Source organism: Sturnira hondurensis, unplaced genomic scaffold, assembly GCF_014824575.4.
Source record: "Sturnira hondurensis isolate 20B ecotype Veracruz unplaced genomic scaffold, ASM1482457v3 Scaffold0004257, whole genome shotgun sequence".
Taxonomy (NCBI): Eukaryota; Metazoa; Chordata; class Mammalia; order Chiroptera; family Phyllostomidae; genus Sturnira; species Sturnira hondurensis.
This window is the reverse complement of record NW_028076888.1, coordinates 1375058-1401213: the sequence shown is the minus strand read 5'-3', so window position 1 is coordinate 1401213 and position 26156 is coordinate 1375058. Positions and strand designations below refer to the sequence as shown.

The window sequence follows — 26156 nt, the reverse complement described above, 5'->3', positions numbered from 1 at the left end:
GGGGGAGGATGCAAAGCTGAGCAGGTGGGAAACCTGTGGCCAAGCCGTCGTCCTTGTGCGGGCAGGCCGCCCTTCGCAGCTGTCTCGAGTGAGAAGTGGTGGGAATGAGACTGCTTGAATTCCCCTAGAAAAACGCCTGAGACAGGCCAGGTACGGCCGCTTGAGCCAAGTGGGACAGATCAGGCAGGGGGGAGGGCCAAGGCTGCTGTGTGGGCCTGCTGCAGCCGTGGGGGGCCTGGCCAAGGCCAGGGGCCTCGTGAGCAGCGGGCTTTGCCAGAGGCTCTGGTCCCCTTGGGGTCTGTTGGTATGTACCCTCGGGGAGACGAGGTAACAGCAGGGCAGGCCTGGGTCAACTCCCGTTACGCCTAAGTGTCCAGGAGAGGAAACGCGCGCTCTAGGGCCGTCCATTCCCGCCCGCCTGCTCTTGTGTTTAATGGCATAAAAAGGCCGCTACAGCCAATGAATGATTCTGGCCGTTCTCACCCTGCCTCTCCCAAGGACGTGACGCTCCAAGGGGTCCAAGGATCCGGAGTGGGGCAACGCCTACTGGGAGGGCGGGTCTGCTAGTGTGAACAGCCCGTGTCCAGGCCCCACCAGGGAGTGAGCAGTGTTGAAATGTCGGTGGCTGCAGGGGCCTGGTGGCTGGTGTGGCGCAGCCAAATAGGCCTGGAGGAGCAGCTGGGGAAGAACAGAAACGCCAGGGCCTCTAACACACTGCTTGCCTCTTGCTACCCCTGCCGGGCAGCTTACCACGCTGCAAGTAGGGGCCAGTGCGGGCTGAGGGGCACATTTGTGACCATGCTCTAGTGACAATTGGGCTCCCCTCTAAAAAGCAGGTGGGGGAAAGTAGCAATTGGCACTAGATGTTTTTGGACAAACACCTCTCGTTCTGGTGCCTTCCAGACCCCATCTCTCCCAAAGCCCCAGTGTGGTAGACACAAAAAGTCCACCTGGGCAAGAGAGGTGCTGGCCGTCCCCTCGCAAGGGACCTCCCAACCCCAGTATGGTTTAAGCCAAGAAGCTAAAACAACCCGTCGCCCTGGGCTGCTGCTGCTGCGCCAGCCCCTTGGTGGCGCTCTGGCCCCGGCAGGACGGGGCTGCACGTGTGGGAGCCGATTGTGTTCTTTCCTTCGTGCCACCGAAAAAGAAGCACAAAAGCCAAAACAGAGTAAACAAGGATGTTGTTTATTTAAAGTGTTTACTCCAAGAAATATATATAAAAAAAATAAGACAATTACAGCACTAAACCAGGCACCTTCGACCAAATCACAACCTCCTCTTAGATTCCCCTTCACTCTAAAGCCTCTTCTTCCAAATCCCTCCTGAGCTGGAAGACACGGCCAACGCCACTCTCAGCTCTGGTCACTCTGTCCCTTTCTCTTGGAGTGCAGGACCCCCCCCCAAACTCCTTGTTCTATAGGAGTTCCCCCCGTAGGAAGTTCATTTTGAAACTCTTACGCCAAAAGGAGTGATTGTGGGGGAGAGAAGGGCATCATCCCTTTCCTGCTCCAGTCCCTGGCAAGGGGTCCTAGCATTGGCTGGCGGCAGGCTGCAGATTACCAGTCCACTGGGAGACCAAAGCCCTGCTTGGCCAAGGGTGGCTCCTGAAGCAGCAGGGCCCAGGCTCCTGCGCCCGGTCTCACTCAGCAACTGCACCGCCCACCTGGGAGGCTGTGAGGGGGCGGGGAGCCCAGGCACCTGACCCCACGCCAGGAAAGAGACTTGTCTGGGGAAACGGGTTCCACGTGCGGAAGCTTGAGTTGGAGACGGTGGCTTAGGGGTGATTTGGACAAACCAGGTCAGTTTAGCAGAAGCTCTGAACTGGCAGAAGCTTCTCCCCTGGACTATTGACTGAACACAGGACAGCGGAGATGCGCGTGAAGTCAGACTAAGTCTTAGATGTAGGCTGTCCCCTCACGTGAGGCCTCACGACTGGCCAGAACAGAGACCGCTCCTACAAGCCCTGCCCAGGCAGAAGCCACTGCAAGGAACGGGGGGGACGAGTAGGAAAAAACAAAAAGCAACAACTAGATCATTTTTGGCATTTTAACATCAAGACAATGACAAGTGGTAACAACAGCAAAAAAAAAAAAAAAAAAAAAAAGTAACAAAAAAGACCAGTATTTAACTTTCCCATCCACCCAAGTCTCACACTGAAGTTCTACCCTCTTCTCCCCAGAAGCACCACTGAACTAAAACATCTACTTAAAGCACCCAAACCAGTCCAGACCATCTCGGAACCAAGAGCCCCAGCCACAGCTGTCGCCTCTCTTGGGTCCAAGTGAGAGGAGGGTTCCGGGAAAGGCACCTCGAAACGCAGGCAGAGCAGCGGGACGCCGGGACAGGCTCGGGCAGAGGGCACTTGGCGGGTAGCCGGGTGGCGGTCCCAGCATCTGCGCTGACACGCGGGGAAGGGGGACTTCCTCATCCCAACTATTTGGTACCATGGCCAAGCACACGTGACTAGAGAGCTGGGACGGCAGAGCTGGAACCCGAGCCTCGGAAAGACACAGGGCCGTCCCGGGCTGGATCCAGCGGTGGGGTCATAAAAACAAGCACAAGGTGGTAGAGGCTGGTACACAGGGGCTGGGCCTCCTCCCCAAGGACTGCAGAATGCACTTTACTGCTGGCCAATCAATCTCCAGTGGCGAATGCTGGCGAGGCGGCCCCGGCTCCTCACAGGAACCTTAAAGCTGGTTCTTGAACCATGTACAGTGTCCCACGACTGCACCCCCCCGACCCCCCACTGGTTCCATGATCACCTGATTTTCACTTGGACTTCATTTACAGATAAAATAGATATAAATGGCTAAACACATACCCACAGCCCCCACCAGGGGGGAAATGGCAGGTTCTGTTAATGGTGCAGCCACAAGGCGGTAGGCGGGGCTCACAAGCAGCCACGGGAGAAGAGAACCAAGGCCGGAGGCCGGTCTACAGGCAAAGGCAGGAAGGAAGTGACCCCGATGCTCCCGAAGGACGTGGGCATGATTTTGGATAGAGCTGGACCACCAGGGACCCTCTTCGCCAATAACGCTGCCAGTTCCCATAAGGGACGTTTTTTTCTGAGTACACGAGGACTGCTGTCCCAGCCTGCACCCGCTCAGACCACAGTGCTGATTACAATAGGAAAGGGGAGCTTTGAGAAGTATGTTTGGGAAGCGGGGGCAGGGAAACTTAACAAACAAAACAAAACCCTAGATTGCTCAAAGTTTCTGCCTCTGGTAGGAATGGTAAGTCAACTATGAGCAAATAGTTTAATTAACATCAAGAGAGGAAAAACACTTTGGAAAGCATACAGAAAAGGTAGTTGACGTTGAATCACTTAAAAAACGGAACCTCAGGGAGTCTAACAAAAATGCACCTTCAGTCAACTTCCGCTTGTTTCAGTTCCTCGTCCGACCTCCCGTCCCAGTGCACGTGGAAATGGCAGCTGCCGCAAGTGTGGAGTGGGGACTCCGGGCATCAGAGGGTGCGGGGATTGTACTCCGGCAGCTTCTTGATCTTCTCCTTCTCCGTCTCACTCTCATCTCTCGCTATCACCAAGGAGTGTGAGTAGCCCATGGCAACCTGGAGGGACAGATCAGTGTTGGGGGTGACACAGGCAGGTCACACTGAGTCTGGAGCAGACAGGACACTAGCCAGCTGGGCGGGCAAACTGGGTCAGTATGGAACAAATGGAACGTGCCTGAAAATGCATACAAACCCTTTACGAAGGTGATCAGTCTCACGTGCCTGTCACCAACACCCTGCCACCAGCGCCTCCCAGCTGCCCTGAGGAGGAGACGGAGGGAGCCCACCCGGCAGGGCTTCCATACCACCTGTCAGCAGGGGCCAGTGGGGACACACGGGTCCCGCTCTGTCGCGTCTACCTCTCTGGACCACAACCCTGCCTCGGTGGAAGGCACACACACNAGATCAGTGTTGGGGGTGACACAGGCAGGTCACACTGAGTCTGGAGCAGACAGGACACTAGCCAGCTGGGCGGGCAAACTGGGTCAGTATGGAACAAATGGAACGTGCCTGAAAATGCATACAAACCCTTTACAAAGGTGATCAGTCTCATGTGCCTGTCACCAACACCCTGCCACCAGCGCCTCCCAGCTGCCCTGAGGAGGAGACGGAGGGAGCCCACCCGGCAGGGCTTCCATACCACCTGTCAGCAGGGACCAGTGGGGACACACGGGTCCCGCTCTGTCGCGTCTACCTCTCTGGACCACAACCCTGCCTCGGTGGAAGGCACACACACCACCTGCGTCTTGGCAGACAGGGCTGGCCGCCTGGTAGACCCAGTGGCAGAGGAGCCTCAGCCCGCCACCTGCCCCTGGCCTAAGGGTGGGCAGAGTCTTGGGGACAACTATGAGGCAGGTGTGAGAGGGGGACTCAGCCTGGAGCAAAGCCACCTGGGGCCAGACTGGGGCCAGCGTCGTCCAGGGTGAGAAGGGACAGCAAGGCCTGGCCGGCGTGCCGCCGTGCGCCCCGTGGACGGCTGCTACGCATCAGAAAACGGAGGCGCACGCACAGACCGGAACAAGGACGGCGAGGTGCACACGGGCTCGTTCTCTCCCTGGCAGCACAGGCGTCCCGGCTCACCTGCTCTGTGAAAATGCCGTCCAGCGTCTTCACCTCCTGAGCCGCAGTGGAAGACTTGGGCTTGTGGTCCCCGTAGCCCTGGAGAAGCAAGCGGAGGCGCTCACAGATCTGGGGGTCACTGTGGCCCGGGCCACAAGGGGACGACGGCCACCCGCTGACCGGAGCCAGAGCCTGGTGCCTCTCTGTGACTAAGCCTTGCTGTCCTCAGACACGAGGGGCCAGGCCAAGTGAGCAATATTCACCCACAAAATGTGCTGCCAACACATGACTATTTCTTAACTTGAGAAGGACAGAGGCTCACCTGTAACCCCTCGGGATTTCTGTGGTAACAGGTAACTCTGGGGACATCTCACTGGTGAGAAAACACCATCGTGAGCCCAGGAAGAAATGGCCACTCCTGCCCTTTAGGGCTACAAAGTAGTGGCCGTCTACAAAGAAGGCTGGCTGTCTACCTGCCCACCATCCATTACCAGTGATGATGCCACCATCGCCTGACCAGGGACGAAAGAGGACTGCTGGGAGGGGCTGGGCAGGTCACAGGCAAGGAGGTGGATGAGTTCAAAGCCTGCAGACACCCCCAGCTCTACTCTAACAGAGGGACCTCCCTCCCCAGCGCCTCACCCAGGCCCCGCCCCGCCCCTCCCCTATAGTGAGTGGCTCCTCCCAGCGCTGTGCCGTCTTTTCACCCCGAGAGGCTGCCCTGAAAGGCCCTCTCTTTCCCCTCTAGCTTTCAAGTTGACAGTCTGTATTTCTGAGAGGCCCCTTCCCTAGGATCAATCCATCAAAACTGGGCCAGGTTCTCAGGCCCCATAGGGCCCCTCCAAAGCCGCCAGGTGGAAGGTGGGTGCCCAGCACCCAGGAAAAGGCACATTCAGCCCAGCAGTCCTGGAGACGGCTCAAGGGATCAAGCCCTCCTTCCCTCGCCTCCACGATGCCACCAGCCCCCATCCGTGACAGGAGGAGACAAGAGGGAGGAGAGACCGACTGCGTTCCCAGCAGGAAGCACAGGAGCCCAGTGGAGGACTAAACCACAGGCAGAACAGGCGGACCCCAGGGCGAGCCCCAGCCCCGCAGTCCTTCCGGGCGAGGAGAAGTTCCGGCTGCCCGAGCAGCAGAACCTGAGAAGCAGAGGCACATGGCTGGAGAAGGCCAAGCACGTGTGAGAAACTGAGCACCAGCTCTAACCACTCACCTAACTGAGAAAAAGCAGAGAACACACTTAAAACCTACTCAGGAAAAACGAGGGAAGATGTCTCCAGGGACCTAAGAGGCTGGCCGGATGGCCACTGCTCCGTGAACCAGCGAGGGCTGCTCACGGAGCTAAAAAGGCTTCGAAGACCCGGGGGAAAGTAGCGGACTCGATGTGCACCCACCACACGGCTTGAAGGGTCCGGCTGCCCCCTCACTCAGGCCCTCCTGGAGGGGCGAGGGGGCCTTTCCCGTCACCCTCGCACCACACCCACGGTTTACAAGATGCAGGGGGCATGGGACCCAATCCTGCTCGATTCCTGTCATAACGTGGCCACAAAGCACGTTCACAGTTACGTCTGGCCCTTGAACAATGGAGGGGGTCGGTTAGGAACCAGTCTCCCCAAAGCTGACAATCTGCGTGTCACGAGCTGGCCCTCTGCACGCGCAGATTCCCGCCTGTGGGGCTCTAACCCGACACAGGTCTGCTGACCTGCAGGGGACCGAATAAATCCGGCGTGTAAGTGGACCTGTGCCGTCCAAGGGTCAACTGGGTTTGACGGCACAGCACAGAAGTGCTCAGAGACTGGGGAGTACGACAGGCCTTAACACGCACAGAAAGGCCGTTTCTCCAGTCTGTGTGTTTCTAGGACTCGGTCTCAGCGAGCCCAGACCCGGCCGCCTCTTGTGGCACAGGGGCCAGCTTACCAGCTCCCCGAAGGTCGGTGACGGGCCCCAGCTGATCGTGCTCTCATCCGCGGCCACGATGATGCTGCTCTTCCTGCAAACGGGCAGAGGTGGGTGGTCAGCAGATGGCTGGCAGCCCAGGCCCTGTACCTGACCCAGCCGCCAGCTCAAGAACATGGTGCGACGTACGAGCTTTAAAGGCAAGTGCGTCCATTAAAAGCCCATGGTGCTCTCACTTCCTGGTACGGGGGGGGGGNCTGGAACCTCATGGGCCCAAACTGCAGAGCCTCCCAAGGGACACTGACCTGCCCACCTCACCTCTGCATCGGGTTCTAGGGCTCTCGGGGGGTGGGGGGTGGGGCAGTCACCACTGAGTGAACACACTGGCAAAAGGAGACCAAATAGGGACAATACGGAGCTCCTTCCAGAGGGGGTGGAACCACAATTATCTGGGCAGGACCAGAGGCTGCAGCAGATGAAAGCCACCCCCCACTGGAGTTCCCCCCACACCCTGGCCAGGAACTCCTCAGCAGGAACTGCTGGGCAGCTCGCCGGGGTCTCAAGCTGATGTGACAACCACGGACTCGGATTTCTTACCAGCCACAGTTTTAGTGTCAGAGCCACCAAAACCCTACCACGTTGTCCCTAAAGGTAACTCTGAACCTGTAGCATGAGCAGAGCACACCAAACACCTTTCCAAGTGACTTTCCCTGGAGGAAGGGAAGCGAGTCATCCGCTCCAGGACTGCTGCCCCCTGACAAGCACAGTGTACCCCCGTGTACCCCCTCCTGGACTCAGGGTTCAGTCTACCTGATGCTCTGATGGACAGCAGAACCCTCTCAAGGGCAAGCCCCCTGGTACTTCCAACACCCCCACGACGGCGACAGATGTCCTGCTCCCCAGGAGCCACTGCCACGTACCCACAAGCCAGGCTCCGAATTCTCCAGCCACAGAGGTCCTGCACGGCCTTCGGGTACATGGTAGACTCACGGGACGTGTTGGTGGCCCCCCAGAAAAACAGACCACCTGGAGAAAGACAATCACGGACCCGTGAGCTGAGTTATCCCCTTTGGCAACACCAGTGACACAGGGAACAGGGCTGGGACCGCCAGGCGAGACACCTGACACCAATGACAAGGCAGTGTCGTGCTCCCAAGGACACCAGGAAGCAGCCATCACTGGCCCTGGGAGCGGACGACGGCTGTGGCTCCCACAGGGCACCAGGGCGTGCCTCTGCGGCGGAGGGAGACCACGACCTCACTCACCCACTTCGCTGACGGCGAAGGAGCAGGTGTAGCCGGCGTAGATCTGGGACGCGCCGCGTCCAGGGAAGTCGAACAGCTTCACCAGGCGGGGGACCATCTCGTCCTTCTGCTCAGCGTGGCCGAGCCGGCCGTAGCCGCCGAAGCCCCAAGAGAAGACACGCTTCTGGGAGTCAAGGACCAGCTGCAGGAGAGACGACACAGGGTCGGGGACAGGCCTGCCAGCAGGAGGGGTGGCAGGAGTCCTCATTTCTGTTCCGGAGAACCTGGTGCGGTGGCTAAGGGCAAAGGGCTCGAACAGGCTGTCCCGTCACCTGCCTCCACAGGTGGGGAGGCGGCAGGAGCAGCAGCAGCAGCTGCACCAGGACCATGCCATTGACTGTGCCAGGGACACTCTGTTTCGTTCTTATTTAACTCACAAGTCTTCCCTTCCCTCACCGGAAGGGTGTCACGTCTCCAGAGCAGATGGACACACCGTTTCCCGACGACACTGACCCAACTGCACAAAGGACCAAGCAGGCCTTCCGCCACGCCTGTCTTTAGACTCCCCAGCCCCGTATGTGCAGGTGACCCCCCTGGTCCCTGGTGCAGCGAGCACACGGACGTTCCAATAATACAAAATGCTCTTTACTTCCTAGTACCTTTGCTGTTTAACGTCCAAATCACGTGATACACAAACTACTAGGACAACCTGACAAGGCTGTTTCTAGACCTGGAACAACCGAAACCTCTGGTCCAAGCCCCTGCGCATCAGACCAGGAGGGAGACGCCTGGGACGGGGCTGTGCCCGAGGTCACCCAGTGGCACAGCAGCCCCAGGACACCAGCTTGGTCTTTAGACTCCCAGCCTCGCACTCTTTCAACAGAGAAAAGGGCCATGTGCGACTCACAGGCATTCTCAGCAAAGCAGCGGCAAGGAGGCCACTGAGATAGAGAGTGTTTGTACAAAGTGCATTGCCATTTATCTCAGGTGACCTCATGGAAACCACTCTGGTTGTTAAAAAACGATTTATGAAAAACAGCCAGCACCCCCCTACAGGACACTGCCCATCCACCCAGAGGGACGCCCATGATGTTCTGCTGGACAGAAGCAAAGCAGAAAACGACGTGACCCCCAAATGTCCGTGTGCTCAGCCACACCTACGGAGTCAGGAAGAAAGCTGCGAAGGCAGCTGGGACACGGGAGCGTTTGCTACCGCCCCTCGGAGAGGACTCTCAGGAAGCAGAAAGAAAAGGTCAGGGACGCTCAGGACTTACCGTGTGGTTAGCGCCACAGGCCACGTCTCGCACAACCACGTTGGGGACTGGCAGAATCTGCCCGTCCTTCGTCTTCTCGATGAAGATGGCCACTCGCCGGGGCACCAGCTCGCAGTCGTACTCTATCCGCTGCGCCCGGGCGATGAACTTCCCGTCCGAGTTGTGCCCTGCAGTGGCCAGAGCCAGCGGTCAGCAGCAGCCACGGCCCAGGGCCCCGTTCGCCACAGCAGCCAGCTGAGCACCTGACCCAGGCTGGCCAGCTGGCACCCTTGTCAACCAAGCAGCATCCTCCAATCTGAGGCACAGCCCCATCTGTGGCCATGAAGCCCATTTTGTGGGCCAAAACCAGTTATTCAGGTATTTTCAAAACGAACCAAGAAACACCCAAGGACTCTGTCTGCAATAAGGGCATTGTTTTGTGTTTGTTTCTACGTTCAGATCGGGCTGCAGTGGTGAGCATGCTTCTCACTGTGGGCTGCAGGCTACAACGTTGGAAGGTGCTGGTCCCAAGAAATGGTCTGTGTCCCGCTTGGGGGCCTCAAGAAGCCCCTGAACGGGACCAGGATGGTCCAGAGAGTTCACCACACAAAACCCCAGACCTGCCTTTTTTCGCGTTACCAGTAACCCACATATATCATTAGGGTTGGTGGAATAGTTAACCGGCACATTCTCATCTCTGTCCTGCCTGACCCAGTAAGTGTCCTGTGATGGGGGAGAGCTGGGGATACGCTTCTCCAAGGTCACGTTCGAGTTCTAGTCCCAGAAGGGATAGCTCTGGATTTGGACAATGAGATCAAAGAGGTTTACAAGCTGGCAGGTAAAGAATAACTGATTCTGTGGCTATAAAGCAAACCAGTTTCTCAAAACCTCTAAACAAGTATCAACTAAGCAGACGAGAGCTGTATGAAGCACTTAAATGGTGACTGGTACACAGTAATTACGTGTTAGCTGTTTTCACCAACTTCGCTGGATTCTCCCCGAAGGAAAACCGACCGGCTGTGACAAGCCGCTTCTCTGCAGATCTGGGGCGACCACGGGCAGCCGGGGAGCCACTCGGCTCCGGAAGCAGACCAGATCGCCCTTCTGGTGTTTAGCTCAGGGCTGGGGACCGCATGCGGGCCTGTGGCTATGGAAACGCTTTCTCCAACGGTCTCTGGCAACTCCCTGGCAACCGGCACTGAATGTACGTACGTAAGGGGCTGTTCTTTCTTATTCATGTCTGACTTGAGGTATATTTAGTTTCACAAAGTCACTGTTCCCTAAAGTCTAAGGCCAGCGAGACACTCCTCCTTCTATTTATGCAGCCTTCCATCTGCCTGCTGTGATGACGCGGAGCCCCAGCAACCCAGATCCGGGGGGTGAGGGCCCAGAGTGGCATGCAGCAGGGAGCCAGCAGAGGGCGCCCACGCCTCACCTCCCACTCAGAAGGGGCTTGTGGGGGTGGGGAAGGCACCTGCACCAGGAAGGGGAAAACCACTTTGGTGTCAGATGGGAAAAGAAAATGGAGACCCTGTGAAATCAGGATGGAGAGACATCCTGAGAAGAGCCGAGAACTGCTTCCTGAGTTTTCTATTTTCACTCCTTGAGCTGGAAATACATGTTTTTAGATGAGCACTCTTGTTTAGGGATGAAAACGCTCTTGCATGTGGCTTCTCAGGTGTGTACCACAAACGATCGCCCAGGCCAGGGTGTCCAGAACAGCCCGAACTTTGTGTCAGTCTCTTCCTCACTTTCCATGAAAACCCATCTTTAAATATGAAACTAAATGAGGGTGGTTTGGTGCCCCCTTTCCCCTTTGAAATCCTTGTATATATCCACGAACTCCCAAATCGGAATAAAGCACCTTTTGTCGGACTGGGGCCCTTTTTCTTTAAGGCAGGTCATCGTAACTAACACTCCCCAGCCCTGTGAGTTAGAACACGCTGTTCCACTAAGCGTGATATCCACTTAAGGGTCCAGGGCTATTATCTGCGATCAATTACCCACATTCCTGACACGTGTGCAGCCCCACAGTGACTTCGGGTTCTAAATATACAGTTAGATCACAGAGCTTTTAAAAAAATACACTTGCATACCCAGTTGACCGTATTCAGGGCACCCAAAGGAATAGAGGTTTCCTTTGCAATCCATTATCATACTGAACTCGGCCCCACAGGCCATTTTGGTAATTGGCTGGCCGTTGTACATTATCTGAAAAGAAAAGACAAGAGACTTTCAGACACGGTTTTAAAAGGTTGATTAAGAAGGCTCCACCTTTCTGTTGGTGCTGAAACAATTACGGGGCTATAGAGGAAATGTAATGGACTCAACCATTCTGAAGGCAAAAGCTTAGGGGATATGTAAAGAAACACCCTGGGGGACCCCTACATTCCCACTAGAGTCAAGTTCAAAGACAGGTAAGTATCGTCCCAGGTCTTTGTAACTCTGACGCTCAGAACAGCCAGCACTGGGCCTCGCACATCCTGGTGGCCCATGAAGGCTGAATTCCACTGATCAGCGTAGGCGTGAGCGTGGAAGACAAGGGAAGCTCACCACAACCCTCCAATCTCTAGTCACTAACTCAGCCCCAACGTTTCAAAGGAAAGCTTTTGTAAGTGTTACTGCCGACCAGTGAAATAATCTACCGGATGTTCTCCTTTACTCTTGCAGAGACACTTGGCCAAAGGTCTGAACAAGAAACAGGCTGGTTCACAATTACAAGTTAGAAACCAGCGAAGGCCCCAGGTAACTGAACATGGGATTGGAAAACAAATCTCAGAGGGCACTTAGAAACCGTGCTATTTACTGCACTCTAGCGGCATCTGGGACAGTCCGTGACAAGTGGGGGGAACGAAGTACCAGTGGGGAGATCCGCACCGGGGGCAGATTTGTGCTGGAACTGGGGACGGGGTGGAGACTCCGGGCCCTGTGCCCTGGCGCTCACAACTCTGGAAACCCTGCCGTCCTGCTGGGGAGCACATGGCTGACCCAACAGGAATGCTTCAAAAATCCTTCAAACCACAGACTGGCTTGGCTTGCGTCTCTTTTTAAGGCCAAGAAATCTGCATCCCTCCATCACGAAACCGCTGGTCAGACACTCGTTAGCATCCTGCTGCCTTGCACGAGTTCATGTTTTAGGTGTAAGTCCCACCCCTCCAACTCATTCCTATTTGTGTGCCAGGCACCTGGCAGGCAACTATTGGCAGATAAAGACGAGTGACACCCATTCAACATTTCCTCCTTTCTTTGGGAGAGAATAGGCTTCAGATGAGGCCTCTGTAACAAATTACTTCATTCAGAAGGAAACTCCGCTTTCCGGGTTATTTTTCAATGGCAGACATACACCACAGCATAGAATTCCACTCAAAGCATCTAGACTCTGAACGAGGAATCACGAGAAACCCACTCTCTCATCCCAGAAAGTCAAGTGCAAAAGGCTGGCAGGGCAGAGGAAGGCGGGGTACCTGTGCGGGGCTCGGGACGGCGTCTGTCTGGTTGCCCAGGCCCAGCTGCCCCATCTTGTTCTCTCCAAACGCAAACACGGAGCCCGTTTCTGGAAGGAAAGAAGGATACCACTAAAGGGAAAATAATGCAGAGGGCTATGAACTAGATCTGGAATCAAAGGCTCCCGAATAATAAAAGCAGCTCCTTTGCCAGAAGAATGCAAGCAAGACGGTATTTATTCCAAAAGGCGGGTGGAGGGGGTGGCTCAGAGCAAAGCCATTTCACAGCACACTGCTCTGGCCTCTGCTGCCGGTGGGTGAGGCCTTTGACGCCCCCCAGGAGCACCCACCCAGGCTCACTGGGGCATCTTTCTGATGGTGCCCAAGGGTCACAGGGGCAACTCTACCCTGCCGCTGACCCAAAGACCCATCTGACCTCTTGCCACAATAACTATTACAGAAACCAGCCACCCCTTACCCGTCAAGGCCAGGGTGTGGTTCCGCCCACAGGCTGCCGACACAATCACTTCGTGGCTGAGGCCCTCAATGAGTCTGGGAGCTTCTACTCTCTTGGTGTCACCATGTCCTAGCTGCCCCTTCTCATTTCGACCTGCGGAGCAAGAGCAAGATGAGTGGGAAGGGCAGAGGGCAGCAGAGCAGCTTCACGGGGCACACAGAACATGCAACAGAGACCAGACTGGTCTCCCAGGTGGCCTTGACATGACAGCCAAGGAGGGGGAAGCGGGCTCTAGCGTCTTCGTCAGTGGCCGGCCAGCCTTCTAAAGCCTGCCCAGGGGACCAGGGTGAGACACTCCCCAGGGATGTCTCTGCCACAGCCACCTGCGGCCTAAGTCAACTCTCCAGACCCTCTCTGCTGGGGCGGCAATGAGGACCATGCAAGCATGTCCCTTCGCTCTCTGCTCCCACAGAAAGTGGGGGACACTCGTTTGGCCTGATGTCATATGCAAGTGGAAGTGCTCACGGAAACTCAGCTCTCACGCTTCAAGGCCCTGCCTGACAGCTGTCCCCTCGTTCCCTTCGCTACAAGATGTGGTTTAAGACAGAGCCATTTCAGCACCTGCCTCCTGAGTGTGACAACCTCAGTGCTCTGGGCATCCACTGGGGCCGGTAGGCTTCTGCCTGTCACTCCTCTTCCTTCTACCCACCCTGTAAACGGAGCTCACCTGACAGGGCCCACCCCATCTTCTCGGGACCACCCTTCACAGGACTCAGCTGTGTGCGCCCCAGCGATGGACAAAGGCCAGGCCTGTGCTGAACACAAAGCCTCCCTCCGGAGCTGCGCTGGCTGTGGGGTCCAGTGGCCGGGAGGCCCAAGGAGGCAACACACAGCCTCCCGCCAGAGCCCCTCAGCTCCATGGCAGACACAGCGAGTCGTGTGGTCCAGGAGGAGCCCGGGCGCCCCTGACCCCCGCCCCTTTTCCACACCAGCTACAACAGCTCCAAACAAAACCACCCGATGGGCCAATAGCAGGTTGAGGAGGAAAACCACACTTGCTACCCAACGATTCTGGAGATTTTGCGAGGTTTTACAGGGTCACAAAGTCAGAGCGGTTCAGGGAAGGGTGGCAATGGCTCATGCCCCTCCTCAACAATGAACTTGACCTTTAGGTCATGGGAAACAAGAGCAGAGCTACAAAGTTGAGTGCCAATCATCCTGGAGCCAGTTTGAGGAGGAAGTGACTAGCCTCGGGTTACCTTAGGAAAACCACATTTGAACATGAACTTTGACTTCAGCCTGCTGGCAGGACGGGCAGACACCAGCTTCTGACGGAGCTGCCCAAGGTCCCTGCGAAAGGCACTTCAAACACAGGACAAGTGCTGGGTGGGGTTCGGGACCCGACTGGCTGGCAGGCGCAGACCCCTGGCGAGGATCTGCACTAGAGCACCAACGCTTCCGGGCAGCGGACAAGGCCCCTCCCCTTGGGGTGACCAGCAGCAGCCCCGTGACACCCTGCTGGCACACCACCCGTGGCTGCTGGCACCACGTCTGCTCACAGGGACATGTCTCTGCCCAGGGCCGGTGTAGGTGCCCTATCTACAGAGTCATACCCTGCTCACAGGGTCAGCAGAGGGGACATTTTTAGAAGTGCCAAGTAAGGGAAATTCAGGAAAGACACCGGGAAGGAGGTGTATAAAGTTGTAGACGGACACGGACTGCGCGCTCAGCGCTGGGACACGAGGCGGGAGGGGTGCTGAGGAGGCGGACACACCTCCGTGCCATCGGGGGGGCAATGAGAACCGAGGCGATGTCAGCATGCATCAGGAGACTAGGAAGCACAGATCTGGGCCAGACAGACTTGTTAGCTTTTTTCCAACTGAATGACGAAATTAGCAGTGCAGGGAGAACAGATGTTAATATATTTCAACGTCGTTACAGCAGCTCATGAAATGGCAAAAAAGAAAAACAACCAAAACAATTCAAACAGACCCAAATGCACATGCGGTCACGAGAACTGAGAGCCGGCCACAGGACAGAAACAAGGGGCAGGGACGGAGGCCGGCACACCGGGGGCAGCTGCCGGGAGCTGCCAGAAGGGCGCGGGGAAGCACGGGGCCTCGTCGGTGGCGGGAGCAGTGACCTGGAAGGGGCCATGGGCGGCAACGCGTGCAAGGCACCCTGGGAGCCCTGAAGTCGGGCAGAGCAGCCAGGCCAAGCAAGGGCAGGGAAGCACCGAGCACCCAGGCGAGGAAATCCAGCAGCAGAGAAAGCCAATCAACCCGGAAAAAGTAAGCCGTCTGGGGACACAGTGAGAAAGGGACAAAAGAGGCCATCAGCTACGCAAACCGGTACAGTCCCCAGAGGCAGAGGAGACTGACTGCAGAGACGCAGGAGCTGATGTCATGACGTGGCTACTGTGAAAGTGGGTGGCATTTAACATGGCAAGAACAGAGGTATCACGTCGCTGTGTTGCAAAATAAGAAGGGAGGGGAAGGGAAGGGGACCGACTGCCTGCTGGGGCGACAGCAGGCCAGGGACAGGGATTCAGCTGTAGGCAGGCACCCCAGTACCGGAAAGGTGCAGATGCAGTCAGGATGGTCAGGAAAAGGCTACCTAAAGGAGGAGCGTCCAGAGAACTAGGGGCCTGTAAAGACTAAACAGAGGAAACAGCCAAGTGGAGGGAGCGAGGCAGCTGTAGGGTGCAGGCAAGAGCAGTCGGGACTCAGGAAGAGGAAATGGGGCCACACGCTACGGAGCTCTGTGGCAGAGAACGCACAGAGGGGACGTCAGCCCCACGGGCACCCGCTGCCATGAGTCACTGCAGCACTCAGCCGGCTCGTACTCACCCCAGCTCCACAGCTTCCCTTCCGTGGTGACGAGGAGGCTGTGGGCAGCACACGACCCCGAAACCACCGTCCGCACCCGGACGCCTGACAGGCACCCATACCTGTGGGGTCCCCACAGGTTCTGACCAAGATTGCGGTAGGCAGCTGCAAAGAGAAGAATGCAAATCTAACGCCCACAGTGACAAGCAAGTGGAGAGCACCCCAAAACGTCACCAGGCACCCAGGGTCCACTCTCCCATGGTACAACTGCAGGGGGCCTGGGGGTGCCACCTGAGAAATCAGCACCTCCAGCACACCGCCCCTTGCTCCTGGGCTGGTGCAGACCTAGCCAGTGGCTACCGAGCATGCTCACCTGCAGCCCCGTGGGGTGGGGGCCATCCCAGGAGAGCCGGCAGTGGATCCGGTGTCTCCCTCACTTTTCTCACCGCCCCAGCAGCCACGCTGCAGCCGGGAGGCTCTAAGCATCCCATCCTCCGCCACGACCTGCCCTCCTTGTGGTCTTATCAGGGTCTCTGCTCCCCGCCCAACGACCTCCCACCACTGGTTTGCTCCTTTCTTGGGGGTCCCTTTGTGTTGGCCAGGTCACGAACCCTGGCCCTTGTCCACGTATTCATTTCCCTAGAGAACCCTTCCCTGCCACCTGCTTATTCTGCAAGCACCCCCTCCTCTTGGAGGAGCCCTCCCTGCCACATCCCCTTGAACTTGTCACTCCCCACATACCAGCGCCCTGTGAGTTCTGCCACAGACGCATTTGCCCCACTGAACTCATGTGCCTTCCCACTCTGCACCGGCCACTGGGGCCTCACCAGTGCCTGGCACACGGGAAGCACCGTCAGTAACGCTAGCGGGCGTGTGGGAGGGGCGAAGAAATAGCTACCTCCTTCGAAATCCCACTTCACCCTGTTAGTGGATGGGGTGTGGCCAATGTTTTGCTCAGTATTTTCAACCTGGGGCTCTCGAGGACAGAAACTTGAACGCGTCTGGGGGCCCCTGGTGACTGTTACGAAATGCTAACCCCTGCCAAATCAACCGTGTCAGGTTGGTCCGGACATGGGGACTGAGTGAAAGGCTGATTTCTCCATCAGGCTCCTGGCACCACGGAAAAGGATCTGTGCAATTGTTCAGTGTCAGGCCCCACCCTGCCTGCGCCCCGCCAGCAGAGGGCGCCACTTGTGCCCTCATTTGGTAGCAAGAACCCCAGGTCACAATGTCACATAGTGACAACCCTGAGCTTCACCTGAACGCACTCCTCTACTACTGAAAAGTGCAAGAAAAGCCAACAACGCCCTGGGGCTAGAGCAAACCAAGAGGACAGCCATCATGGGTTACCCTAAAACTTTCAGAGAACCCCATGACCTGTTTACCATGAAGGCAAACAGGGGGTGGCATGGTACCTAAACCCAAGTGGACACGCTGTGTGCCATCTTTGTCAAGAACACAGCACCAGGGACCACGGCGGAGGTACAGGTGCCACAGCTGACCTAGCCTGGCTGAAGAACCCTGGCTGGCAGTGACCCAAGTCCCAGGAAATGGCTGACAAGTGTCCCAGGCCCCTCGGCTGGGTGGGCGGCACAGGCATCCCTGTGGGGACCTTGAATATGAGCTTGGCTCCGTGCTGTTGATTTTACAGGATCCACGGCGCCGAGCCCCCGAGGGCTCTCCCTGTCCTCACGGAGGGCAGGAAACTGGGGAAGAGTGGGCTGAGGGGCCACAGCAACGTTCCCTTCAGGCCTGGCACCAGTGGGAAAACGAGTCCTACCGCTCTTCCCCTCTGTCTCCTAGCAAGGTCGAGGAGGACTGAAAAATATTGTAAAGCACTTTTTAAATTTTTTAAAAAAATTATATGAAACTTCACTCAGAGGGAAGAAAATCAGGAAAGCAGAACTGGGAAACAGAGACAACAGAATACGCTCTTCAACAAGCCGGAGGAGGGCAGAATTCCCTCGTCAAGAGCATGGGAGTGGTTTTCAACCCACACGGCGGCTTCCCGACCTTCTGCGCCTCGTCCCGCACTCGCAGGTAGCAACCCGGGCTCTGCCACCCGCTGGAACATACCCCTCCTCACTGGGCCGAGGGCCTGTAACTGGGAGTGGGTCACTTGTGTGAAGAGCATGAGAAAAGATGCCACATGTGCCCAGGACCAGCAGACTTCGGTCACCCCACATCAGGACAGATTTCATCGGGGGACACCAACAGCTAGGGGGACTTGGGCCCCAAGTCTGGGCACTTTCCACGGCAAGAGAAAATGGCTCGGACCCACTGCTGGCTTGGCTGGACCCGAGCGAGCGCCGAGACTCCTGAATGACCACGGAACGAGGTGATCTCCAAGGCACCGGGGCTGTCGGGGCGCAAAGATCTGCTCCCTGGACAATGCCGCCAAGTACTCTGGGCCTCTTCCCAGATGAAACCAAGAAGCCATAAAAGGTGGCACTGCGCCAGCCCCCCTCCCCCCTGCACCAGGCTGGTATTCTCCTGGAGAAAGACCCATTTTCTATAAGCAGCGTTTGGGGACTAACGTTCCTTCTTGGGGCTTCTCTGCTCCCTCCACTCAACTGTCAAACCAGCTCCTGCAACAACTTGGCAGCTTGCAAAGAAATGTGGACTCCTCTGAGAGATCTAACAGTGTGACGTGTGACAAATGCCCAGGACATTCTGACATCCCACAGAAGCAGCTCCATTTTAATAAAAACAAGTGAGATGAGAACGAAGATGGGGAGAAGGTGTCAATGTTTTACTTGACGCTATTATTCATATTTATCTGTTTAATCTTAAGGGATTTTGTTTTTTAAAAGCAGAATTGTGAGGTGAGCCTCACAGAAGACCAGGGTTCAAATCTAGTGCCATCCCCAGAGTGGCTGTGTGGCCTCAGGAAAGTGACTTGGCCTCTCTGAACATTCTTGTAAATGAAGAGACTACTTACCTGACCAATGGCCACCAAATTACGGCAAACACCTAGGAAGCACGCAAGAAAGAGTAGCTTCTTACGTTTTTAGAACTGCTTCTCATACCTTGCTGTTTAGGCACTTCTTTCCGACCAATCAAGTCCCAGTTGGTTGCCCCAAAAATCAAAAGCTGCCCTTTGCATTTAGACCCTTCAAGTTTCTGCGGAGACAGAGAGAGGGAAGAGGAATTAGCCTCCAGTGCTGCTTCCAGCTTCCTAAGTCTGTCCAACAACGGCAGGAAACAAAAATAATACACTCTCAACACTTCCGCCAGTGGACAGAAGCCTGGGGGGGGAGGGGCTCACCACCTGGCCAGTTGATGTCAGTGTGCCAACCCCAACGCAACCCCAACACGCCCCAGTTACGCCCAGGCTCCTTGTCATCCTTTCATTTCTTTTTAAAATGTCATTTGCAAAACTTAGACACACACAAAGCCAAGTGACATCCCCTGCCCCCCTCTACGCAGCAGCTGCCCTGGCGGGACATTCTGGCAACACGGTGCGTCCTTTGTAAAGGGAACACATCTTCACTTCACTATCAAGGGTTCCTTCTCCTGGGCACCTCCGTGTGACCCAAACCTGGCATCGCTGGTGCCCCGCAGTACAGGCCCTGCCGTGCTTGCCTGCTTGGCCACGTTTCCGTGGCTGGAAGCTGGTCTGTCTACAGGACACCGCTGGCAGTCAGCGTGCGAAGGGGGGACACACGGCCAGGGATGGAGAGGGACTTGGCTGTGCTTAAATAATTCAGAGGACGGCCTTCGCCGGAGGCCAGTCCATCCCTCCAGAACCCAGACTCGGATTACTTGAATGGGAGCCTAGTTTCCCCTGGTTATCTATCTCCCCTTCTTTGTGTGACTGGCAGGCCTGGCTGGCACTCTCTACCGCAGATGAACGGCAGCCAGTGAGTACCGTCGAGTTCCCCGTGGGGGGAGTGGCCCCGAGGCTCTACCATGTCACCGACTTGCTCTCCACCACTCCTCGGTTCTACGTGGAGAGGGCAGCAGACACGGGGAGGAACTAAGGCACCGTGGGATGAGCTGTCAGGCCGGAGAATGGCGGGAAGGGGCCCCAGCAAATCAGCACCGCAAGGCCCGGCAGCCCTCCCTCCGGCCCCCCACCCCAGGCGGCAGAAGGCTCTGGGGTGCCACGTGCCGCACTCCCTGTTAACCACTCGACACTGAGATGCCGTCACCGCAGCAACAGTTCGCCAGCGCGGTCGGCCGCCACAGGACCAGCAGCTCTGTCACTGCCAGAACTTGCTGCAACCGCCCTGGGCAGGAGCAGGGTCTCCTCTGTGACTGGAGATGCCACATCTGCATCAGCGGTCAAGGGCTGGTGGACACCTTCAGGCCAGCTAAGCATTTACAGAAAAATCCAACCTTTCTGACACAAGGTGTTTCTGAGAAACCTCGGTAACCCGAGTGTACAGCGGTGACAGTGGTCTGATTCCTAGGGAGGGCATGAAGCGTTCTTAGTCAGGTTCCGGTGTCTTGGGCCTTAGCTTCTCCCACTTTGGACAGAGCGTGATGGCCCTTTCAGTGCCATTATCTGTGCACCGTTTGCTGCAGACTGCTCACTCTCACTTCGAAATTCAACTCTTCCCTCTATCTTCTGTGAAATAAAAGATTAAAGCAAGGAGAACCCTTTAAATCTCAGCCCATGCCCCTCACTGTCAGAGCTGCCCCAGCCCCGGTTCGCAAAGACCCCGGGTGCCTGGCAGATCTATCCAGACACCCTGCAGCGATGGCCTTCAAGGCTGTGAGACCCTCCCAGGTGGGACCCAGACTTTACTCAATGCGCCAAGAGATTCTTTCTGGATAAACTCGGGTGTCTGTGACATTGCATGTGCCCAAAGGCGAGAGAAGCTGGAAGACGTCTCCCTAGCAGGATGAATGAGGGTCGCCTCACCTTGCTGGCTCCTGACACCCGGTCGTGTAGGCTGGGCAGAGACGAACCGCCCTAGCAGAGGAACACACTAACGTCTTCAATCAACAAAATGGGGCTTCTGGTCCAAAGCAAGTTTTGAATCATTGCCCAAGTGTAAGGAGCCTGAACGTTTACGAGCCTGAACCTTTAACTTGTATCCACTTACAAGGCTGCCGCTCTCAGCAGAGGGGACACCGTTCACAGAAATACCAGCAACGACAAATCCCTAGTGGGCTTTCAACTCAAAAAGACTTTAAGCTCAGTGTATTTATTTGGCCCTTTCAAATGGGAGATTTGCCTCAGGGTCCACAAAACCTCAGCCACCCAACACTGGGAAAACTACAAAGACCTGAACAGCTTGTGGCACTCGCCCGTTTCCTAGGACTGAACCCAGGTGGCTTGCTTGCTTTACCTACAAGGTCACTAGGTTCAGAGCACACGGGGGCTCGTCAGCTCCAGGCCATCAGAGCGTGCTCGTCTGACATTGCCACCACAAACCCCAGGCCCTTGGAGAGGGCATTTTCTGAGACCGAGGTAAGTGCGTTTCATGGAAGTACACAAGGTTTACTTCAGGCAGCTCTGCTCCTCAACCACCCCAGCCTGGGGCACCCCTCTCACAAGTGTGGCGTCTGCAGCTCTGAGCCTAACCAAAGGCGACTTGGCGTCAGATAAGCTCCTGGCAACTGCGCTCTCACAAACCTCCTCCACACAGCCCTGAACAGTGGCAGGGCTTGCAAATTTCTCAGTTAAAAGCTTCTTTCTGAGACAGGCCAGGGACTGCTGTCAGACTGGGGCAGCAGACAGGGTCGCCAGGTTCCCTTAAGAGGCAGAGCCTTTGCGTCTCCTTTGGAGTCCAGGAAGCTGCAGCCAGGGATTCTGGGCAGAAGGTCATACAGGACCGGGGCAGTGATGACTCAGACTTGTGGAAGGGCAACGAAGTAGCACAGCCCTGGCCTTGACCCTGGACAAAACTCAATGGATGCTAATAAAAACTTATAACTTGGTGTATGCACTTCCATGAGGCATAAAAAAACCCAAACCCACGTGTTGAAACTTCAGTCTCCTGAGCCTAGGATGGTGTTCTGACCAGTGCAAAGGAAATCGCAACAACGATTTGTTTGCAAATAACAACCCCCCCTTTGTTTTTTAAGGGGGTTTGGGAAGGGACGTATACATATGGACATATACGTATGTATACATCGCTCAGGAACTTAAAAAATGCGAGAAGTAAATGTAAAACCACCTTAAGCTGCATTGAGAGCTGTCTCCCAGTCAGACTAGTAACAGTGCCATTCCCATCAGCTGTGCCCCTGCCCCTGGGGAGCCTGCAGTCCTTCGCACTCTCTGTGTGTGGCTATCTTCTTGGGTGAATCCCAGCATTGGGTAAGAGTCTCACTTTCTGACGACAAAACTCAATGCTCTCACAGGGTGACTGTCCACCCCCTCGAGAGAGAACACAGCTGAGGCAGAGGACACCTGCCCTTTCTGTTCAGGGCTCTCCCACCACACAGTGCCTGCAGGGCAGAGGTCTGGAGCCTCACACTATGGATCACGCTGGTCCAAGGAAAACAGTTCCTGTGCTCAGTTCCTCAAGACACTGGCCATTTCCCTAGTGCGGGTCTAGTCCCCACCCTAGGTAAGACATTTCAGTGACATGGGCTCCCCTTCTACCCTCAGGGGTGGCGACCCTTTGACTGCAAGGGCAGTTAGCCAACATTTTCACAGGAGCAAAGGGCAGGGGTCTGAGGATGGCATCAGAAAACACCTGGGCCCATTTGAAAACCCAGCCCCACGTGATCTCGGGCTGGGCTCTTAAAACCGTGCCCAGTTTCCTCATCTATAAAGGGAATGGAGAAATGCATGCTTTTTAACCATTTAAACATTACCAGCATTCCTCGGGAGGAAAGCACCCTGATGCTGTTAACCCTTCCATACCCTTAAGGGAGAGAACCGGACGTTTCCTGAGGTCCAATTCTAGAACCTAAGTGGAAGTCCTTACTCTCTTGGGATCACGTGAGAATCTGGTGAAAGCTCTGACCCTCTCTCCTAAACACTCATCCCACACTGAACTTGTAGCTTTGGAGGATCACAGAACCCAGGTTAAGAGTTTTGGCTCTGCGGGGGTTTGAGGCACATAAGTTGAGACGGTCACGATCTTAAGACCCAACTCTCATGAGCAAATTCAAGTCCACTTAGAACATGGGAGATGCTTTTTGCCTGCGGTTGGGACGGCGGTGGGGTGTGTGTGGGGTGCTACACAGAGCTCTCACCTAGCACCCGCGCCTTGGGACCTTAAGCGATGAACAAAGCCCAAACACCTCTCAGCTGGGGGCTTCCCGACCTGCAGGGGGAGGACTCTCCGGAGCATGCGCCCTCGCACCCAGCGCTGGCGCCGGCCGCCCCCGTGTCCCCGGCGGCGCGAGACAGTGCAGTGCTGTAAGGGGCATGCGCAGCGGCTGCCAGGCCCCGCCCCCCCGGAGCTCCGGAGCTGAGGCGGCGGGAACCTCAAAGCCTGGGCGCTAACCGTCGCTCCCCACAGCGCGAGGGAGACCCCGTCCCCGGCAGCACCCGGGCAGACTGCTGGCGCAGGAGGCCAGGGGAGGCCGAGGGTACAGGGCGTCACGCCCCGTGTACATCCCTTGCTCCGGCCAAAGACAACTTGCACAAGTCTCCCTTCCCGGAGCGGGAGGGGGAGGGGAGGAGGAGGCAGAAGGCTCCAACGAGCGGCGCCGGGGGCGGGGCCATGACCCCCTAGCGCGGGCGGGCGCGGGCTCCGGACGCCCCTCCCCCGCCGGGGGCTCAGGGAGCGCGCCCCAAGGATCAACTGCCGCGCGGGCGGGCGACGTGGGGTCGGATAGGCTGCCGACGGCGCTTGTCTCTGGCCCGCGCCCACCCCGCGCCCTTTTGTTGTGCGGCAGCGATGATGATTCAGCCCGCGGCCTGTGCCGGCCCCGCCACCCTGGGCCAGGACGCGAGCAGTGGCGCGCTACGGGCCTCAACCCCCTGCCCTCAGACCCCGCACTCACGACGCGCTCCTTGGTGTGCTCCGGCTCGGTGATGACCACCGCTGCGCCGCCCGCTTTGGTCGCCGCCGGCCGCGCTGCGCGTTTGCCCCCACCAGGTGCCCCGTCGAGATCTAGGCCGTCCTCGTCGCCACTGCTGCCACCACCGCTGCTGCTGCTGCACCGCTCGGGCCGCTCGCGCTTCCTGCCGGCCGGGCCGCCGCGCTTCCTGGGTCCGGCGCGGGCCGTGCCGTTGCCGGAGCTCGGCTCCTCCCAAGCCGCCGCCGCCTTCTTCCTGGGCATGGTCGCGCTGGAGGAGACACGGGGCAGCGGCGCACAATGGACGGGTTATAAACTGCGCGGGGGGAGGGGAGCGCAGCGGAGCCACCGGCCTCCACTTCCTCCCCTGCCCTCCCCAAAGTGGCGGCCGCGGGGTGGGCGGAGAGGGGGTGAGCCAGGAGGAAATCGCGCCCCTCCCGGGCCCGGCGCGCCTCCTCCGGGGAATCCCGCACGGTGGCCCAGGTCCCCAAATGCAATCCGGTGAGAGAAAGAAAAAAAATGGAGACCCCGGTCCATCCTCAAGTTAGATTTGCCTACATCGCATCACAATTGCAGCCTGGTCTCCAAAAAAGTAAAGGGAAAGAAAAAGAAGCCTCCGATCCCGTATGCTCTAATTAGAGGAAGCTTCAGGACACTTTAAAGATCCTTCTTTGGCAGCTCCGATGGTGAATGGGCTCCCCTCTCCCCAGTCACCCCACCTGCTGCTTTTGTCTAAGCGCCCCCTCCCCAAGCTCGCTCAGTTAAATGCTATTCTCTCCGCGCCACCAACCCCTCACCCCGAGTCCCCAATTCCGCCCCAGCCTGGGGGTTCCGACCTCAGGCTCTAATTGTCCGAGTCCCTCTGGATGAGCTGCCCCCGACGAGCGGGGGTCGGGGGGCAAATCAGGCCCCCGACCCCCAAACACCTGCTCGCACAGACACAAAAAATAAAAACTTTAATGGTGCCCAACTCTCCTGGTTCTTCTCCGAAGGTGAGGCCGAGCCGATCACTCGGATCCCGGCTACAAAGTGCCCTGCTCCGTGGCTACTTTCCCCCAGCGTCCCTACGCTTTCGCCCAGTCTTCTTTTTTTTTTTTTTTTTTTATTGATTTTGAACAATGGGATCTCTGTCTGTCTCGGATTAAACCACGTGGATCCGCCTTCCTTCCCCTTTTTATTCATTCAGTTCCCCAACCCCCCTTCCTCAGGTTGTTTTTTTTTTTACCTTTTCTCCTTTAAAAAAAAAAGAGGGGAAAAAAACTTTCCCAGATCCCGCAAAATGATCACTGCCGATTTTGATTTTCAGTCCCTACCTGGCTGGAGTGATGAGAATCCGGAAAGAAAAAGGAAGAGAAACTAAAAGACGAACCCAAGCCGCCCCCCCCCGGCCCCCCCTCCCCCGCCCAGATGAGGGCTCCAACCCACTCACCAGATACACTTAAAATGTAAATACAGGCTTCCAGAACAAATGCTACAACACAAAACAGAAACACTTGTGCGGCCGGTGGCAAGCGATCGTGCGGCTGGCCCGGCTGCGCGGGTCCTGGGGCGCGCGCGCCCCCTGCCGGCCGGCGGACCCCCAAGGCGGCCCCGGCCAGCACCGGAGGGACGTCTCTGCCCACCCGAACCTGGCCCGAGCCGCGCCACCAGACTTCACTCCCACTTCCTGCGCGTTCCACAGGCCCCGCGCAGTGCGCCTTGGGCCTTCTACGCACAGCGTCCTGAGCGTCAGAAATTTCTTTGGGGTTTAGAAGAATGTTAGATTGTTTTTCCCCCCCACCGGACACGTCTAGACAGGTCACCTGAGGACACTAGCTGGAAAATACTTTGCTCACGCCTCCGCCAACAAGGGACGTGCCCTAATTGAGTGATTTGAATGAAGCACGATTACAGTTTGAATAATTTTGTTCTGTACAGAGAGAAGACATTATATATATATGTATTTGGTTTGTGGAAGGGTCCCCAGTATGTAGTAAGGTGCTGTTACGTGAAAGAGTTACAAAAAGGTTTGCTAATTAATGTAATCAACTTGGAGGCCTAGGATGCCCTGAAATTTCCCTCTTTTGACAAATATTTAGTGAGCCTCTGGTAGACGCAAGACACACAGTGCTAGGTGCTGGGGATACGGACCCAGAGGACAAGATTTCTGCCCTAGTGGAGTGCAAGGTCTAATGGGGAAAGGTAGACACTTAAGTAATTACCCGTGTGATGAATGACGGATTCAGGGCCTGCTACCCCGAAATATGGCACCTTGGCATATTGAATATTTTAAGCTGAAGGAGTTTTGAGAAAATGACCACCCACCCCTACCCCCAGCCCTTCTCTGAAATAGGCCATAAAACCCTCAGATTTCCTGCTGGTATCAGGAGGAAAGGTGCATCCTTATCTCCAGAGACCAAGGGACACAGGGAAGAATCGTAATATGCAGTCCTCGATTAGTTCCTGCCATATAGACACTTTCCTCCTACTCCTTAACCTACCCTAGTCCTCCACTCTGTCTGCTCTTCAGCAGAAAAACACCCAAAGGTATGTTT

At 56.6% G+C, this 26156-nt stretch overlaps 1 protein-coding gene across 3 annotated transcripts; it reads right to left on the bottom strand.

Moving 5' to 3' along the window:
* Window positions 1-1178: 1178 nt before the first annotated feature.
* Window positions 1179-25159, bottom strand: RCC2 (regulator of chromosome condensation 2). Of its 3 annotated transcripts, none has more exons than XM_037045083.1 (13): window positions 25052-25159; window positions 23608-23893; window positions 18723-18816; window positions 15715-15858; window positions 12887-13018; window positions 12430-12518; window positions 11062-11176; window positions 8987-9153; window positions 7734-7914; window positions 7389-7494; window positions 6490-6562; window positions 4594-4671; window positions 1179-3570 (listed from the first exon to the last, which is right to left on the bottom strand). In XM_037045083.1, the coding sequence occupies exons 2-13, from the start codon at window positions 23884-23886 to the stop codon at window positions 3466-3468; spliced, it is 1563 nt and encodes a 520-aa protein (XP_036900978.1). In that variant the 5' UTR covers window positions 23887-23893; window positions 25052-25159; the 3' UTR covers window positions 1179-3465. The 3 variants fall into 3 exon arrangements, with proteins under 3 accessions (XP_036900978.1, XP_036900980.1, XP_036900979.1); XM_037045085.1 differs by lacking the exon at window positions 25052-25159 and adding an exon at window positions 24936-24985; XM_037045084.1 differs by lacking the exon at window positions 25052-25159 and adding an exon at window positions 24459-24694.
* Between the last annotated feature and the right edge of the window lie 997 nt (window positions 25160-26156).

Bases quoted from the DNA above. Each gene is read 5' to 3' on its own strand.
- RCC2 (XM_037045083.1), bottom strand. From the start codon at position 23,886: ATGCCCAGGAAGAAGGCGGCGGCGGCTTGGGAGGAGCCGAGCTCCGGC. The intron at 12,519-12,886 runs GTAAGGGGTGGC...CTTTCCTTCCAG, and splicing joins CCACACCCTGGCCTTGACGG to AAACGGGCTCCGTGTTTGCG. The intron at 7,495-7,733 runs GTGAGTGAGGTC...GTCTTTCTCCAG, and splicing joins CTTCGCCGTCAGCGAAGTGG to GTGGTCTGTTTTTCTGGGGG.